The sequence below is a fragment of the Medicago sativa genome, chromosome 1, assembly GCF_051527215.1.
Source record: "Medicago sativa cultivar Bolivia chromosome 1, Bolivia_mono, whole genome shotgun sequence".
NCBI lineage: Eukaryota > Viridiplantae > Streptophyta > Magnoliopsida > Fabales > Fabaceae > Medicago > Medicago sativa.
In genome coordinates this window covers 7,614,394-7,629,488 of record NC_140749.1, presented here as the reverse complement: position 1 = coordinate 7,629,488, position 15,095 = coordinate 7,614,394, and the positions used below count along the sequence as shown (strand labels likewise).

At 32.0% G+C, this 15,095-nt stretch overlaps 2 protein-coding genes and 1 pseudogene across 3 annotated transcripts; 1 reads left to right on the top strand and 2 right to left on the bottom strand.

Moving 5' to 3' along the window:
* Positions 1–5,036: 5,036 nt before the first annotated feature.
* On the top strand, positions 5,037–6,220 carry LOC146952230 (uncharacterized). Its single transcript, XM_085700256.1, has one exon. It carries the CDS (start codon positions 5,037–5,039, stop codon positions 6,192–6,194), a length of 1,158 nt encoding a protein of 385 aa, XP_085556382.1. The 3' UTR covers positions 6,195–6,220.
* Positions 6,221–6,536: 316 nt separating this feature from the next.
* Positions 6,537–8,087, bottom strand: LOC146952229 (protein LURP-one-related 15-like; annotated as a pseudogene). The gene is made up of 4 exons (XR_015005507.1): positions 7,947–8,087; positions 7,640–7,824; positions 7,317–7,542; positions 6,537–7,133 (listed from the first exon to the last, which is right to left on the bottom strand). The product of XR_015005507.1 is annotated as a protein LURP-one-related 15-like (transcript).
* A 4,254-nt stretch (positions 8,088–12,341) lies between these two features.
* On the bottom strand, positions 12,342–14,840 carry LOC146952228 (rhomboid family protein). The gene is made up of 5 exons (XM_085700227.1): positions 14,629–14,840; positions 14,449–14,533; positions 13,577–14,074; positions 13,135–13,225; positions 12,342–12,704 (listed from the first exon to the last, which is right to left on the bottom strand). The coding sequence occupies exons 1-5, from the start codon at positions 14,774–14,776 to the stop codon at positions 12,618–12,620; spliced, it is 909 nt and encodes a 302-aa protein (XP_085556353.1). The 5' UTR covers positions 14,777–14,840; the 3' UTR covers positions 12,342–12,617.
* Positions 14,841–15,095: the final 255 nt, after the last annotated feature.

The following is a 15,095-nucleotide window of genomic DNA, read 5'->3' as shown; positions in this document are numbered from 1 at the left end:
GTCTTAAGAACACTCTTAATTCCGAAGGGACAGAAAAAGGAGATGAAGAGAAGAAAGACTCGTCAACACAAGTCAAGAAAGGGAGAAGAGAGAAAGAGTTCCCGACAACTCAATGAAACTCTTTGGTGTGATTTTTGAACTAGGTGAGCTCTCCTTTTATAGGGAGAGTTTGTAACTAATTTGGAGAAACTTAAGAATTAAGTAAACTTAAAAATTAAGCAACCCACAGATCAGCTCAAGTAACAAACTAATTGGATAAGTTCAAAAAAGAAACAAATCCACTAATGAAGGAAAGATAGGAAATTCTGTTGGATTCTCAATCTTATCACAACCAACATAAACTAAAATTATGGGGAGTGATATCCATAAATTAAAAATAATAATTACTATTATTTTCATCATTATCGGGTATTTAAAATTAAATACCACTATTTAAACACTACTAATGTGTGTGTTCTATTTTATGTGGATCCCCACACCCTATTTTTTCAATTCACACAACACTAGATCAAAGTTTAATTACTTGGTGTTTAATCTTCCAACCTTTCAATTTCTTTCCATCTTCACACCAATATTCCAACAGCTTTTGCATCTCAAATTTTCGAAAGCTTTCTCATGATATTTAACTTCTCCATAAACATCTAAAAGCTAATATTTTCGTTTGTGGAGAACCACTCACTTATCTTAATGCAAAAGCTTTCGTAAAGTAGTAAATAATCTAAAATTGGTCTCAGACAAATAGACCAATTAACATATCTGATAGCATTTGCGACAATGAAGGAGTATTTAGAAGGAAGTGCAGGGTTCAATCCCTGCTGCTTACCAAATTAACCAATATGAACTAACGTTTACGTATTGAGAACAAACATATCTGTAACTTATCTATTTTTCTTCGGTTTCACTTATAAAGTGGAATCAAAATGTACCACTCGCTTTTTAAATCATCGTTATGATCTATTCCACTTATTAATTACCACCAATTACATGAAACAGAAACTGTATGTTCTCTGCTATCCCGTTATAACCTATATACCAAAAGCTACCTTAAACTACCTTACATCCTTGAGAGGAATTCCTCCATTCATAGCATAACTTTGTAGAGGACAGAGCACTGAAAGACAAGAGCCCTTATCATCAGTTCTCTTTGACACTGAATACCTGTTTGCCATAGCTCACGACAACAGACAAGTGCAGCCGAGAACCAACATTGGATCCTGGCTGCACTTGTCTCATCATTGCTCCAACCAATGCATCCACACATTTCACATTAGCAATTTAGCATTTTGTTCACTACCATCGACCTTTTCACCAGCTCCAACATGAAGGTAAACAAGATCAAATGGACTTTTGTCTAAAACCTTACCTTCTTGAGAGCCAAGCAACCTAAGAAGCTCAGCAGCCACAACATTGTGTTGTGATTAAGAATTATGTGTGTTTTCACCAACTCATCCAGCTGAACAACACTGAAGCCATGTTTGGTACTAAAAGATTTCAACCTTGAATGGTTGGTTAGTATAATATTGAATTTCATTAATCCAACCGTTGAATATTGTCGCATTATATTATTGATTAAATAAACAATACTTTCTATAAATATAAAATTTGTATCTATATAATCTTCTAATCGCCATTTACTTATATGCTTGAAAAATGTATTATATTATACATTCAATAAAATAGTTTTGAAATTTTATGGAGCTGATCAACTCAATGAAAATATTTTGTTTGACAATTGGATGGTGAAATTCAATATTTATATTAGTTATTAAACAAAGTAACTTAACTCGACGCTGAGTTATTTCCAGAGTGACTTAATCAGTCCTTTATTTAAATAAAATGTTTTAAGTTTAATTTGATAGACTAAATACACAAGCATTTTGTATTTCATGAGATTGAAAATACAAGCAAGCATATATAGCTCTATGTTTTTACAGGGACCAAATATATTTTTGTATTTAAAAATGAATATCCTATAAAACAAAAAGAACAGACAAACAGACTCGTCTGAATGTTTGTGGGTGATAAAAAACCTTATCTTATATTAAAAAAGATAATAAAATACAATCACATTTGTTATCTATAAAAATTTTGGCTTCTTCAAAAAAGTATTATCACACTCATTTTATTTCTTACTTGCAAAAATACGAGCATTAATGTGATTGGTTGTTTGGTTTTTTATGGCGCCTAATTGAATTTTTTGTTTTTGTTTTTTTTTTCTTGTCAAAAATTCAATTTATCAAATCATCAATAATATTTGTTTATTAGAACTTGTGAATAAAACCTGAAGTAAAATCTAAAAACAAACCGCCATGAAATCTAGGAAGGAAAGCCTTCGTGCATTATCCTTGCCGGTCACGAATGTTGCAATTGAGCAATTAACATGGGGAATGGTGCATGCATCATTTGGTATGGAGTAAATATACACAATTCATCGCTATATATATACACAATACCATACACTATATATATGAGAAACTATGAAGTACATGTATCTAACAAATTCCATACAATTCATCTAACAGTTTCTTAACTGCCAAGAAACAGTGGAAGAAGACTTGAAAGACAAGTTAACCAGCTAAGAGTCTGGTTCCAACAAAAAATGATGCCAACCCTTTTTGTAAACTATCTCAATTGCATTGATTGCACCTAGAAGTTGAGCATGAAGAAGAGCAATAGAATTTCCATTATTAATTGTGAAACCTTATAAAAAGGACGCATTATAGTCCAACTATAGATTGGAGTATGCGAGAGGATCGACCTTCTTGATCATCTTAGTTTTGGGATGATGAACATTAATTACCATTAAAAGCTTTTACAATAACAAACTTATAAATAGAAATGTAAGAAGCTTTCTTAGTGAGAGTGTCAGATAGAGAAATGTAAGAAGCTTTTATTGTTAATGTTCATTGTCCCAGAACTAATATGATCAATGAAATCCTTTCTTTTTTATCTCAATTACATTGGCATCAATAATTATCTCAACTACATTGGTATCGATAAAGTTATTGTTTAAAATTTATACAAAATAGTCCAATAAAAAGAGCAATCAAACGAACCCGTCAGAATGCTAATGGTAGATAAAAAACTTTGTTATAAAATATATATATATATATATATATATATATATATATATATATATATATATATAATGCATTTGTTATCTATAAATTTTTTGGCATCTTCAAAAAAATAGTAAAAAACAGTATTATAAACTCATTTTATTTCTTACTAGCTGAAAGACGATTAGCATGATTGCTTGTTTCCTATTCTATTGCGATTAATTGAATATTTATATTATCGAATATCATTATAAATTTTTAGCATATACCACATTCAAATAATTTTCGTAAATAAATTAAAATAAGCTCTCTTATTGTTCCTTTTTTTTTAATAAGATATCCGTCTGGATTGTTCTTATTATCATGAGATTTGAGTAATTTTTTAATTAAAATTTTACATAATATATATTAAAAGTGAAATTATATGTACAAAATAGTTTTAAAAAATATGTATATTTGTGACTTTTTTATTCAAAAAAAAAATATTTGTGACATTCAAATCATAATAAACCCAACAAACCATGTTTATCTTTTTCAATAACTAACACAATATAGCACGTATGATATTAATTCTTATCTTTTTGAGTGACCCTACAATCTAACATTATTATAGAAAATTTTATTTAAGGGTATAATTTAAATAATGAAAAAGGCAGCCTAAATTCCCTATTCTTTTTATGTATAGTAAGACTAGCAGATAGATGTCCTCGTTAGCTTGACCCAGTTGGTAAAGGACAATGCATAATATATGCAAGGTCTAGCATTCAAATCCCGGACACCACAAAAAAAAGACTAGCAGATAGATGGGTGGCTCATACGTGCACACTCTCTATCTCACACACACTCACACACACATATACTATAATCCAACGCCCCTACCAGATGATCTAACCTCATTGGGACACTATATTTCTTAGACACTATTTTTTAAATTAATTGTTAAATAATTCTCCCTCCGTTTCAAAATGAGTGTCGCTTTCAGTTTCCAATGCAATAATAACTTTTTCTTTTCAATTGTACCCTCCAATTAATACTCTGCACGCTACTTCCAAAATATTACTTTTAAAACTAACCAATAGTTAATAAGGATAATTTGGTAAAATAATCATTCTTTTTCTTTTAATCATTGCATTTCTTAATATGTGTGTAAACCCTAAAACGACACTCATTTTGAAACGGATGGAGTATTATAAAAAAGATAAAATAGTAAAAAAAAAAAATTAAGCGTAAAAATGATAGAAAGAAAAAACCATCTTTATATATTGTTATAGATAGATGAATTCATCCAATTTTTTTATAAAAAAAACAAGTGGCTATAGTTTCAAAAAAAAAAATATTGGTCACGGTTTTTTTTTATTATTTTCTTTTAAATTGGTCAAATAGTTTTTTAACGAACTAAATCTTTTTTTAACTAAATCTTTTTGCTCTAAAAAACGAACTCAATCTTTTTCTATGGGAAAAAGAACTAAATCCTTTTTGAAAGAAAAAAGAACTAAATCTTCTTATGTCTTGTTTTTTTTTTAAAAAAGTATCACCGTTTGAAAAAGGAGAGGAGAGATTAAATGTGATTATTTATTTTGATTTCCAAGTTTGTTAAAAAAAAATTCTCTAAGCAAAAGTTTGTTACAATTTTTTTCTTCTATTTCATTATAAGCATATCTTGGTTTTTTCTTGAGATTTGGAAAGGGGTTATTTTCAAAGAAAAAAATTTGTTACAAAAGATTTTGAAGGAAATATTTTGTGAGAAGATTTGTTCCTAATTTTATGAAGGGAAAAAAAAAAAAAAGATTTGTTACTTAATAAGCATTACTTAAGTGATATAAAGCTAGGGCTTCGTAGTTATAAATACACGCCTTCTCCTCAAAGCTACAAACTTATACTATTCGTTGTTCTTCTCTTCCTTCTCTTCTTTCACCCATCAACCCACTTTCTGTTCTTCCTATATTCCTCCTTTTCTTAATCCTTTTCAACAACACCATGGAAGTCCCTCAAGATATTGCTTTTGAGATATTTTCATGGCTACCGGCAAAGAGCGTTTGCAAGCTTGACTCAAGTTGCAACTCAGTCTCTGGATTTCCAAAAGAAACTGTTTTCAAAAGAAAGCAGTCTCGTAATTTATTGGGGAGGGATGACACATGCCTCTTCATCCAACCGGAACGGATAATCCAAAAGTACGAAAAACAAGTCGAGTTACATCCTCTACCTGAAGACAGTCAATCTTCTGGTGTTCCTAAGAAGGTTCTTAGACTCCTATCAAATTCAACCGGTATCTTAGGTTCAAGTAATGGTTTGCTTCTTTGCAAAACCATTAATGATCATGGTCCAATTGAGTTTTTCATATTTAATCCAATCACCAAGTGTAGGTCTTTCATTCCTACCCCAGAGTCACTTCAAAGAAATCATGATTTTGCTAATATAAACATCATGTTAGATTGCTCTTCAGATGACTACAAGGTGTTTCTTTTTGAAAATCCAATGGAATGGTCATCCAATTGCTATACATGCAGTGTTTATCATGAAAAGGAAGGTGTGTGGAAAACAATGGATAATGGTTTCCTTGCTGGCGGAAGAAACATGAACTTTGACATGTACGTGTTTCACAACAAAGCCATTCATGTTATTTCAGATTGTTCTCATTATTTTGCAAAATCTAGTCCTTTTTACAAGCCATACATAATGTCTTATCATCTAGAGAATGGAAACTCGACAATGCTGAGGTTGCCGAGAGAAGCCATTAGAGGTTGTCATACCATGTGTAATATGAGCATATTCAATTGGGGTAAGGTGTCAAGTTCGAAACGATCAATTTGTTTGGTGAAATTATTAAAAAAATCAATTTTTACTGTTTGGTTTTTAAAAGATTACAAGTCGAGTTCATGGAAAAAGGTTTTGAAAGTTAGAGTGAGAGGACTAGGGTTACAAGAAAAAGATCCTCAAGTTACCGGATTTACGGTTATGAATGGTGATCTCTTGGTTTTTGCTACTGAGGAAAAAGTTTATAGTTGTGGTTTGAATGAAGAAAGATTTATGATGGTCGAGGAAATATGCGAACACAATTGTCGATTCAACCTTCGTTTGATTTCCTACTCAGACACATTTCGATCTTGTGGGACAAATGTTGTGCCTTGGAACTGATGTTGCAGCATGGAAATTTTATGTAGTCCAACCAATACTACTATGTGCGGCCACGTTTAATTAGTAGATTGTTAGTGCTTTTCAGAAGTTGTATCTAATTAGTTATGATCTTTGGATTTATTTTCTTTCATACAATTTCTCTTTATTCAACTTGATTTTCTATTAAGTAGTGTCTTTTATTTTTTCAGTTGTGTTACTATCATTTTCTCTTTATTTTGTTATCTTTCTATAGTCCATGTTATATTTTTATACGCCCTCATTGGTTCTAATTCAATTTAACTGTGATTGATGAGGTCCGTGAGATTCAATGCTATCATTAAATTCAACCAAGCATGTGTGTTCTTTTGTTGGAATGAAAATTAAATACATATCAGTACACCTGATGTTTACAGGATTAGTCTGTTCCATTAAACGGAACATATGTTAGTATGATTAAAAGGAACAAAATCAGTTAAGATTATAAACGAGCCTATGCTTAGAAAATGCCTCTAGTTGGTCATTTTCACTTTTAACTAGCTTTGTATAAAACAATTATTCACCCCTAGTTTACTTTTTCAAAAATTAGAATGTGTTTTGCTTGTTCAATAAGCCGTTCCAAATGTCGGTATTTCTAGTCATTAGTATTAACAACAACAATATGCAAGCATTTTGAAGTGTTTAACAGCTTAAGATTTCAGACCAAATACTTTTTGCTTATATGTAAGTTCGGTTAGAATATATATCTTTACATTTCATGACATGAAGAAACAAAAAATACATAACTTGAAGCTGAAGTGATATGTAACATTAGCTCATCTGAAACGTGTGAACTATCATTGTTCTTGTAGGTTGTTAATCAAAGGTCACAATTAGAGCCACAATGAATGCATAATCGATATTTGGGGACACAGTGACCATGAACTTTTCCCTGCTAACAATAGTGCCAAGCTTCTTATTTATCTGCAATAATCACAATAAAAATATGGTTATTGGTTATGGATTTATTACAAAGCACCTCTGCTGAATATTAAAACTCTTTCTTAAGAGACTCTACTCAACAGAGGGACTCTTTAGGTGACATGGATATTTCAATTTTCTACCATTTTTTTTTTTTGTGCATAAAACTAATATTAAAAAATAAACCTGAGCAACAACATTGTTGGATTCACCAATGTAAACATTCCAAGATTGTCCAGATAAATTTGCTTTGACAGTGAAGTCACAAACTCCTGTGTTGTTATTTGCCAAAAACACATTTAATTTGGTCCTTAGTTGCATCAAAGATGGAACGTTTCCTAGTAAAGATAAGATCCTTTGGCTCTGTACTTTCACCTCTAAATGCTTTCCAACAATCATCTGCTGCTAGAAGCTGCAAAAACAAAGCAGTAACTATCATTTAGATGTTGCAACTTAATTAATATTTCATCTCTTATATAATAAGTTATCTCTATAGTTGATGAACGAACCGATCTACGGAGATGAAGAATGGGATTTCCATTAGCATCAAATAAGAACCGGTGTTGGCGGGGTGTTACGATGGTTACCAGAGAACTTTTAACCGTGAAAATGATGTTGTCGTTGATGTCTCTGATAGTGAAGTTATCTCTCAAAGTCCTCTCTGTTGTGATTATCAAATCAATGGGATGTGTACCTGAAATTACAAACCATAAAAATGGTTCAAGGATATACATATTGATGCATCTAATCAAATAAGTTTATGGACGTTTCGATACAGCTTAGTAAAAATTGTTCCAAGAAGATGATGGTTCATACCTGGAGCACAATATTGAGGGCTGATTATGGCATTTGTAGATAATCGTGGTTGATTTGCCATAGTGATTGAATTAATATCAAAAATAAAATTAGAGATGTGTTCTTTGTTGTTTGTAATGTAGAATGAGGTATGTCCTATATAGTTTGGCACCGAAGCTTGTATATATGTGATGATAGGATCTGAAATTGTCAACCATGTTGAAAAGTAAGGTTTGAACAACATTTTTTTGACTTATATGGATAAGAATCTCAGTTCATTCCTAATCTAAAGGTATCATCTTCCTTTGACTTGTCGAATGTCAAGTGCTGTACGTTTATTATACAACGAACATGTCAATTTTGTTTTTTTTTTTTTGAGTCCAAAAAGAAAAACTGTCCATTTGTTTTTATTTGTGCATGAAAAAATTAGAGAATTTGTTATTGTTTCTATCCGTAAAAAGTTGCCTCACTCGCAAAATTATTAGTTCAATTTCATTTGTTTCGGTATGATATGTAAGTAGCTATGTAATCGTTTGTTGAGTCTGACTTTCTTTGAGAGTCTCGGAGTTTAACTCATAAACTTTCTTATCAAATAGAATGTGAGGATTTTTCTTGTTACCCTCCAAAAATATCCGCTTACACTCAAATTTAATTAAAATGTAATATGGTTAAATAAGTTTTTGGTCTCTATAAATATCTTAAATTTCGTTTTTAGTCCCTCTAAAAAGTTTCATCAAGTTTTGGTTTTCAAATTTTTTTCGTTACGACTCTTAGTCTCTGTTCTTGAATCAAGTTATGTCCATCCTTAACATTTTTGAATGAATTTTTATAGTGATTTGGATGGAACTAGGAGGAAGCAGGAGGAATAGGATTAGAGATTTGAAATTGAACAAGGGAGAGATGAATTGGGATCTAGGGATCAAAAGTGATAATTTCGATTTTGTTTCTGTCAATTTTGTCCCTAATGCCACGTCACAACATCCTTGTCAGTTAAAAAAAAATGCTAGCTTAGATTTTTCGTACACTTAACGGTCGAATTTAACGCTGGGGACTAAAGTGGCTAATAAAATTTAGAGTTATGGACTTTTTATATTTTTTTCTCTTGAGTCAATGACCATTATAACAATGAGGTACACATCCAAGGACCAAAATAGTTGTTTTCCGGGATAAATTATTCTCTCTTTTTTTAGGGAATAAATTATTCTCTTATATTTTTTTTGAGGGAGGGAATTTCTTTTATATTGTTATCACTAAAATACGAGAAGTAAGAATTGAATTTGCACCAACTTAATTTTTTCCATGTGGACTTGCATTTATATTAAAGTTAGGTATTGGAAGTGGTTGCCCGACTCTAAATTGAAAGCAACATAAAAACTTGTAAAATTGATGGTAAAACATAACAAACAAAACATTAGAGAACCTTAGTAAATTAAGAGACACCTGTGTACAGGGTTGTAAACAAATTGAGACTGAATAACAATTGAAATTGAACTATCTACTAAAACAATTGTAAATCTATTTACATTTACTGTTTTTTTAATTACTATTAAATTTTATTAGTTTACTACTTAATAAATATTTTAATATTGTCCCATAAGTTCTAGCTCAAGTGGTAAAAATGTTGAAATTGTTAGGTTAGAAGCATCCGCATAGGGATTGGATCAAGCTTAACTGCGACGGAGCTTACAAGGGTTCATTGAACATTGCAGGGTGTGGAGGTCTTTTTTGGGACTCGGATGGTCAATGGCTTCAGGGGTATACGCAAAGGATTGGAGCTTGTGACGCCCTTCATGCTGAAATGTGGGGAATGTATACAGGAATGCAAGTGGCGAGAAGACAAGGATACACTAATCTTATAGTGGAAAGCGATTCTAAGTTTTTGATTGATATGGTAATAGGGAGTTGTAAGCTTAATGGCAATACCCCTATTTTGGTTCGTTGTATCCAAGACCTCTCAAAGTTACAATGGCATGTTATTTTTATGCACACCTGGCGTGAAGGAAACAGATGCGCTGATTGGCTAGCTAGTTATAGTCTTAACCAGAGTTCGTATGATGTGAGCATTCTTGAGGTTCCACCTAGAGAGCTCCAGAATCTCCTCTTTGATGACTTTTCCGGGGCTTGCATGCCTAGGAGTGTTAGCGTGACTTTGTAGTGTGTTCTTTTCTTTTGGGCTTTGGCCCTCTTTGTTCACCAAAAAAAAAAAACATTATCAACTTCACCCAGCAAAACATAACTACAACAACTTCAAGATTATAACACCTATATCCCTCAAAAAAAAAATATAACACCTATATAATCCATCATTAGAAAAATTCATCCATTTCAAAAAAGAAAAATCTTCAAAACATCTTGTGCATATTTTCTTTGAGTTTATAGATTTGATATATTCCATCCATTTAATATCGAATGATTATTTTTTTTTTTGAAGGAAGTTCACCCCCCACATGACAATCAAGTATGTATTTCGCATAAACATTTTTTAATCTTCTTGTATGTAACTTTGTTTTCTGGAAAGTGGTGAAACACCATTCCAAAAATTCGTTAATCATTTTTTTAAAATCTTTAATGCTGTCGATCATCACAAGAGTCTACAACGTAAGAGAATTCCAATTTTGAAGCTTTGGACTTCATTGTTATCAAAAGTATTTAATTAATAAAGTCTTCATCACAAAAAAAAAGTTTGTATTTCCTCTTAAGTTTTTACAAATTGAAGTTGTGATTACTTGAAATGATGTCAATCTTCATCCCAAATAATGCAACAATAAAAAGAAGTATCGAAAAAGTGTTTGAAAAAAAAGTTCTTTCGCTGGGTTCCTTTCTCATTGCTCATCATAACCATTGTTCTTAAATAAAAAAACTTTGTCAATACACTATTAATCAAATAAATGTAGGTCGCCGTTATACTCACCATAACCATTGTTAACGGTAACAATTGAATCCAAAACGGGATGGTGACTGGAAAATAATGATTAAGTTTTCCAGAAATACATATAAACTGGAAAGGATGGTTTAAGTTGTCTGAAACCCGAATCAGAAAGCTTCGATAGCGTTATCTGAAATCAAATTCGGAAATGTGTTCGATGTGCAAACAAAAAGCCATTGAAACTCAAAATTGATACAAAAAAACTCATTGTCGCTGTCTCATCCGAAATCAAATTCAAAATCAAATCCGGTAATCCATATCTGTCATGTAAACAAACTGAAACACAAACAATTGATGTTGACAAATTCATTATCACGAAAAGCTGATGATTCTGGACAGGAAGACAATTTTTTTAGAGGGATGCTGGATTTCATGCTTTGCTCTACTTCGAAAACTTCGAATGTGTTTTCCGGTAGTTTTCCACTGCAGGGTGAACTGGCAACTTTGGTAATGAAAAGAAATTGTTTTAACTTTATATTGAAGGGTAAAGTAGGCAATTCAAGTAAAACGTAGGGGTGACAGCATAGATGTAGGGGTACAGGGTAAAACGTAGGGGTACAGGGTAAAACTTCCGTTTGTTTAATGGTATAATTGGAATAACAAAAAAACCAGTTCAAAATCCCTGATTCTCTTTATATCTATACTATATATAAAGAAAATAACATGTTTTGCCTCTTTCGTCCTAACTTTTTCTCTTTCCAATTATCATCAATTTTCAATACAAATAACATGTGAAACAAATAGATAAGAGTAAATTCAATAATTAAAATAAAAGTGTAACAAACACGAGTATATGTGTCAAAAAAATTTCCTTTATTATTTAAAAATTGTAGCAAATTAAATGAATCTATTTATACTTACTTCTATAATAAAAGTATAAATTATCATGTGTTGATGAAATTAGTTTGATGGTCTATATTAATATTCAAATGCATTTTTGGTTTGATCCAACTGCATTTCCTCAAAAACAAATTATGACTGGACAAAAAGAAGATAATTTAGAGTTTTCCTATTTGTTCAAATCGCTTTGGAAAATTTACTTTTCTAGGTTATTTATTGGCAAATAAATAAGAATGGTAAAAAAAAGAAAAAGGAATTACCTCTCTGCAAGGATGTGATGTGATCACTCTTCACATAAAGCTCACTGCACCCATTTAAGTGGTCCTTCTGGTTTCTTAAGTGATAATAATGGTCTCCAATTTTCAGTTTGTTGCCGTTCAATTTTTAGACGTAAATTATTTTTATTCGCTGCATTGTCAACAAGATGAGGAGTTTTATATGCATACTAACACAATATACAGTACAAAATCCAGATGACGAACTCAATTTAATATCTGAACCAAAAATAAAATAGAAATTTATTGCTTTTGGGGAATATTTCTTATTGTGATATTTTGGTGTAGAGGCTAAATTGACTAAAGTTCTTTAATTTAAAGGACTGGATTGTTATTTTGTAAATTTGAGGGGATTACATTGTTCGATCCTTACAATTTCAAAAACAGAAATGCTAATTTATTTATTTTTTGGTACAAAAATTTGGACCAAGAATATGGTCTTCAAAAAAGTGCCAAATTATGTGTTACCATTAGCTTTTATTACAAACATAGCGCGGGGGAGATAGGTGACAATCATCAAAATCTTGGTTATCACACGAAGTAACGGAAACAAACATGTTAATCGGCATCAGTGGACCACCTAGTACATATTCAAATACCTCTGCAGCTATGGCAAGAGGCTTAGTTTGAAAAAGGAGGGGGGGATGGGGATCAAGCTCCATATTTTGGAGCTTTCCACATCTTAAAAGCTATCTCGTGCAAGAACCTATCTGCTGGTATTGTGAGATTTCCACCATTCTGCATAACAAGAAAAAGGAAACATGTAAAGCGAAGGAATAATACAGTAATGGATCATTACAATGTCACTTAACAAGCCAAACACTAGGGAAATTCTAAGCCTCATTAATCTTTAAAACTAAAAGTAATGATATCATAGATAACATCAGTAATTGACTTGCTAGCATACTTATGCTCCAACAATGATGCCTTACAATAACTGCTAACGCTTACAGAATCAATTGTATGTGGTATATTGGCATAACCACTCAAGCACACATCTCGTTGGTCAATAATTTGGAAATGTCAAAGGTTTAAAGCGAATGGACAAAGAACAAACATTAAGAAAAAGAAACATAATAGGGCCTCGTAATAAGGCCTGCAGCAAAGCAAAAATCAAAAGACTGTTTGTAATAAACTATGAGCTTGTGAGTAAAATTTCAAAACAAACCTCCATGAAATCTTGGAAGGAAAACCTCTGTACATTATCCTTGCGAGTCACAGCATGTTGCAATTGAGCAATTAACATTGGCGAATGGTGCCTGCATCATTTGGTATGGAGGTAAATATGCAAGACAATCCAAAAAGAAAGAAAGCAAGGATTATTGATAGCGATATCATTAATTGCACTTTGTGTTTGGTACACAACAATTAGATAAAACTGAACATATCCTTGCGAGTCACGCCAAAAGTGTTTGATACACAACACAGGTATATGTTTTCTTTGGGTCCACATTTTCAGTGGAATCAAACGGAACCACTCAGTTTTTTCAATCATCTCTCATGATCTATCTATAAAGTAAACTTTTTAATATTCACCAAACATGAAACGGAAACCATATGTTCAGTTTTATCCCATTATAACCTATCTACCAAAAGCTAGCTTAAATTACCTCACATCCTTGCGAGGAACTCCTCCTTTCATAGCATAACTTTGTAAAGGATACAGTGTGGAAAAACAAGAGTCCTTCTCATCAACCTTCTTTGACACTGAAAACCTGGACTCATCATCCTCCAAGACCTTGCCATAGCTCATGACAACAGACAAGTGCATGCGAGAACCAACATCAGATCCCGGCTGCGCTTGTCTCATTATTGCACCAACCAATGCATCCACAAACTCCACATCAGCATTTTGTTCACTACCATTGTCCTTTTCACCAGCTCCAACATGAAGGAAAACAAGATCAAATTGGCTATTGTCTAAAACCTTCCCTTCTTGAAAGCCAAGCAACTTGAGAATCTCAACAGCCACAATATCAGTGTCTTGTGATTCAGAAGCATGTTGTTTCACCAACTCATCCAACTGAACAACACTGAAGCCAAGTTTGGTACTAAAAGATTTCAACCCTGAATGGTTGGTCATTATAGCAGCTTTCATTCCCATAAACCTATATTCAAAGAAAAGAATGCAAAAGTTTCATGTGACACAGTAATCTCACAAAACAGCAACAAATCTAATTGAAAAAAACAATGTTTTTAGTACCTAAAATATCATACCCATTACACTTTAACCCTGTAAAATACTTCTTCGTTTTTAAACGAGGAGGGATCAAGTTACTCCAATAGTAACTCAGACAAGAGTTAATAGCTTAATAATTCGCTATAAATATCGAATTTCACCAATACAACAATTGATTGTTGTCATATTATATAATTTAGTTAACACAAAATTTTCTTGATGATTTTGATTGGATGACGGTGTAAAACTATTTACATCAGCTAATAACATTGTAAAAAAAATGAATGATATAAAAGAAAATACCTATTGGGTAAGGTTTGTTCATCATGAATTTGGGATGCATCAAGAAGCAATGCGAATTCTCTAACAATTCTATCATCCTCGGTTTCTGAAAACTACATAAAATCAAGTGAATTAAAGAAAACAAGTAATTGATTAAGAAAGAAGTGTGGGTTGGATTAAAAAGAGAAGAGAGAAAGGAACCTGAGGGATTGGAATTGGAGAGAGTTAAGAAAGCGCAGGAAGAGAGAGAAGCGAGGGAATGAAGGTTTGTGTGAGAAGATGATGGATCGATGAAACGGGCTAAGCCATCGCCGTATAGAATCAGCGATCGACTTGGTTTGTCTGCCATTGATATTTGCTTACGCTTCTCGAAATCACAAAGATGACAAGCAACTTAACAGATTCGGCAACACAAGAATGATGAAGTGTTTTTCTTGTAATAAAAAAATGATGTTTTTTGTCATTTTTTAATAGGGTTAAATATGTTTTTAGTCCCTATAAATATGTCAACTTTTGGTTTTAATCCCTCTAAAATTTTCCTTCAACTTTTAGTCTCTATAAAATTTTCAATCATTACTTTTGGTCCCTATATTTAACTTAATTTTTGTATTTTTTAATGAAATTGTGCAGAAATGTGTAAAGTATTCTAAAAAAATTTCCTAAAAAGA

What these genes read in the sequence shown, in the direction of transcription:
- LOC146952230 (XM_085700256.1), top strand. Translation starts at nt 5,037, where the DNA reads ATGGAAGTCCCTCAAGATATTGCTTTTGAGATATTTTCATGGCTACCG.
- LOC146952228 (XM_085700227.1), bottom strand. Translation starts at nt 14,776, where the DNA reads ATGGCAGACAAACCAAGTCGATCGCTGATTCTATACGGCGATGGCTTA. An exon ending in GAACAAACCTTACCCAATAG is followed by an intron (nt 14,075 to 14,448) that starts GTATTTTCTTTT and finishes CTTTGAATATAG; the next exon opens with GTTTATGGGAATGAAAGCTG. An exon ending in GTTCCTCGCAAGGATGTGAG is followed by an intron (nt 13,226 to 13,576) that starts GTAATTTAAGCT and finishes CAAATGATGCAG; the next exon opens with GCACCATTCGCCAATGTTAA.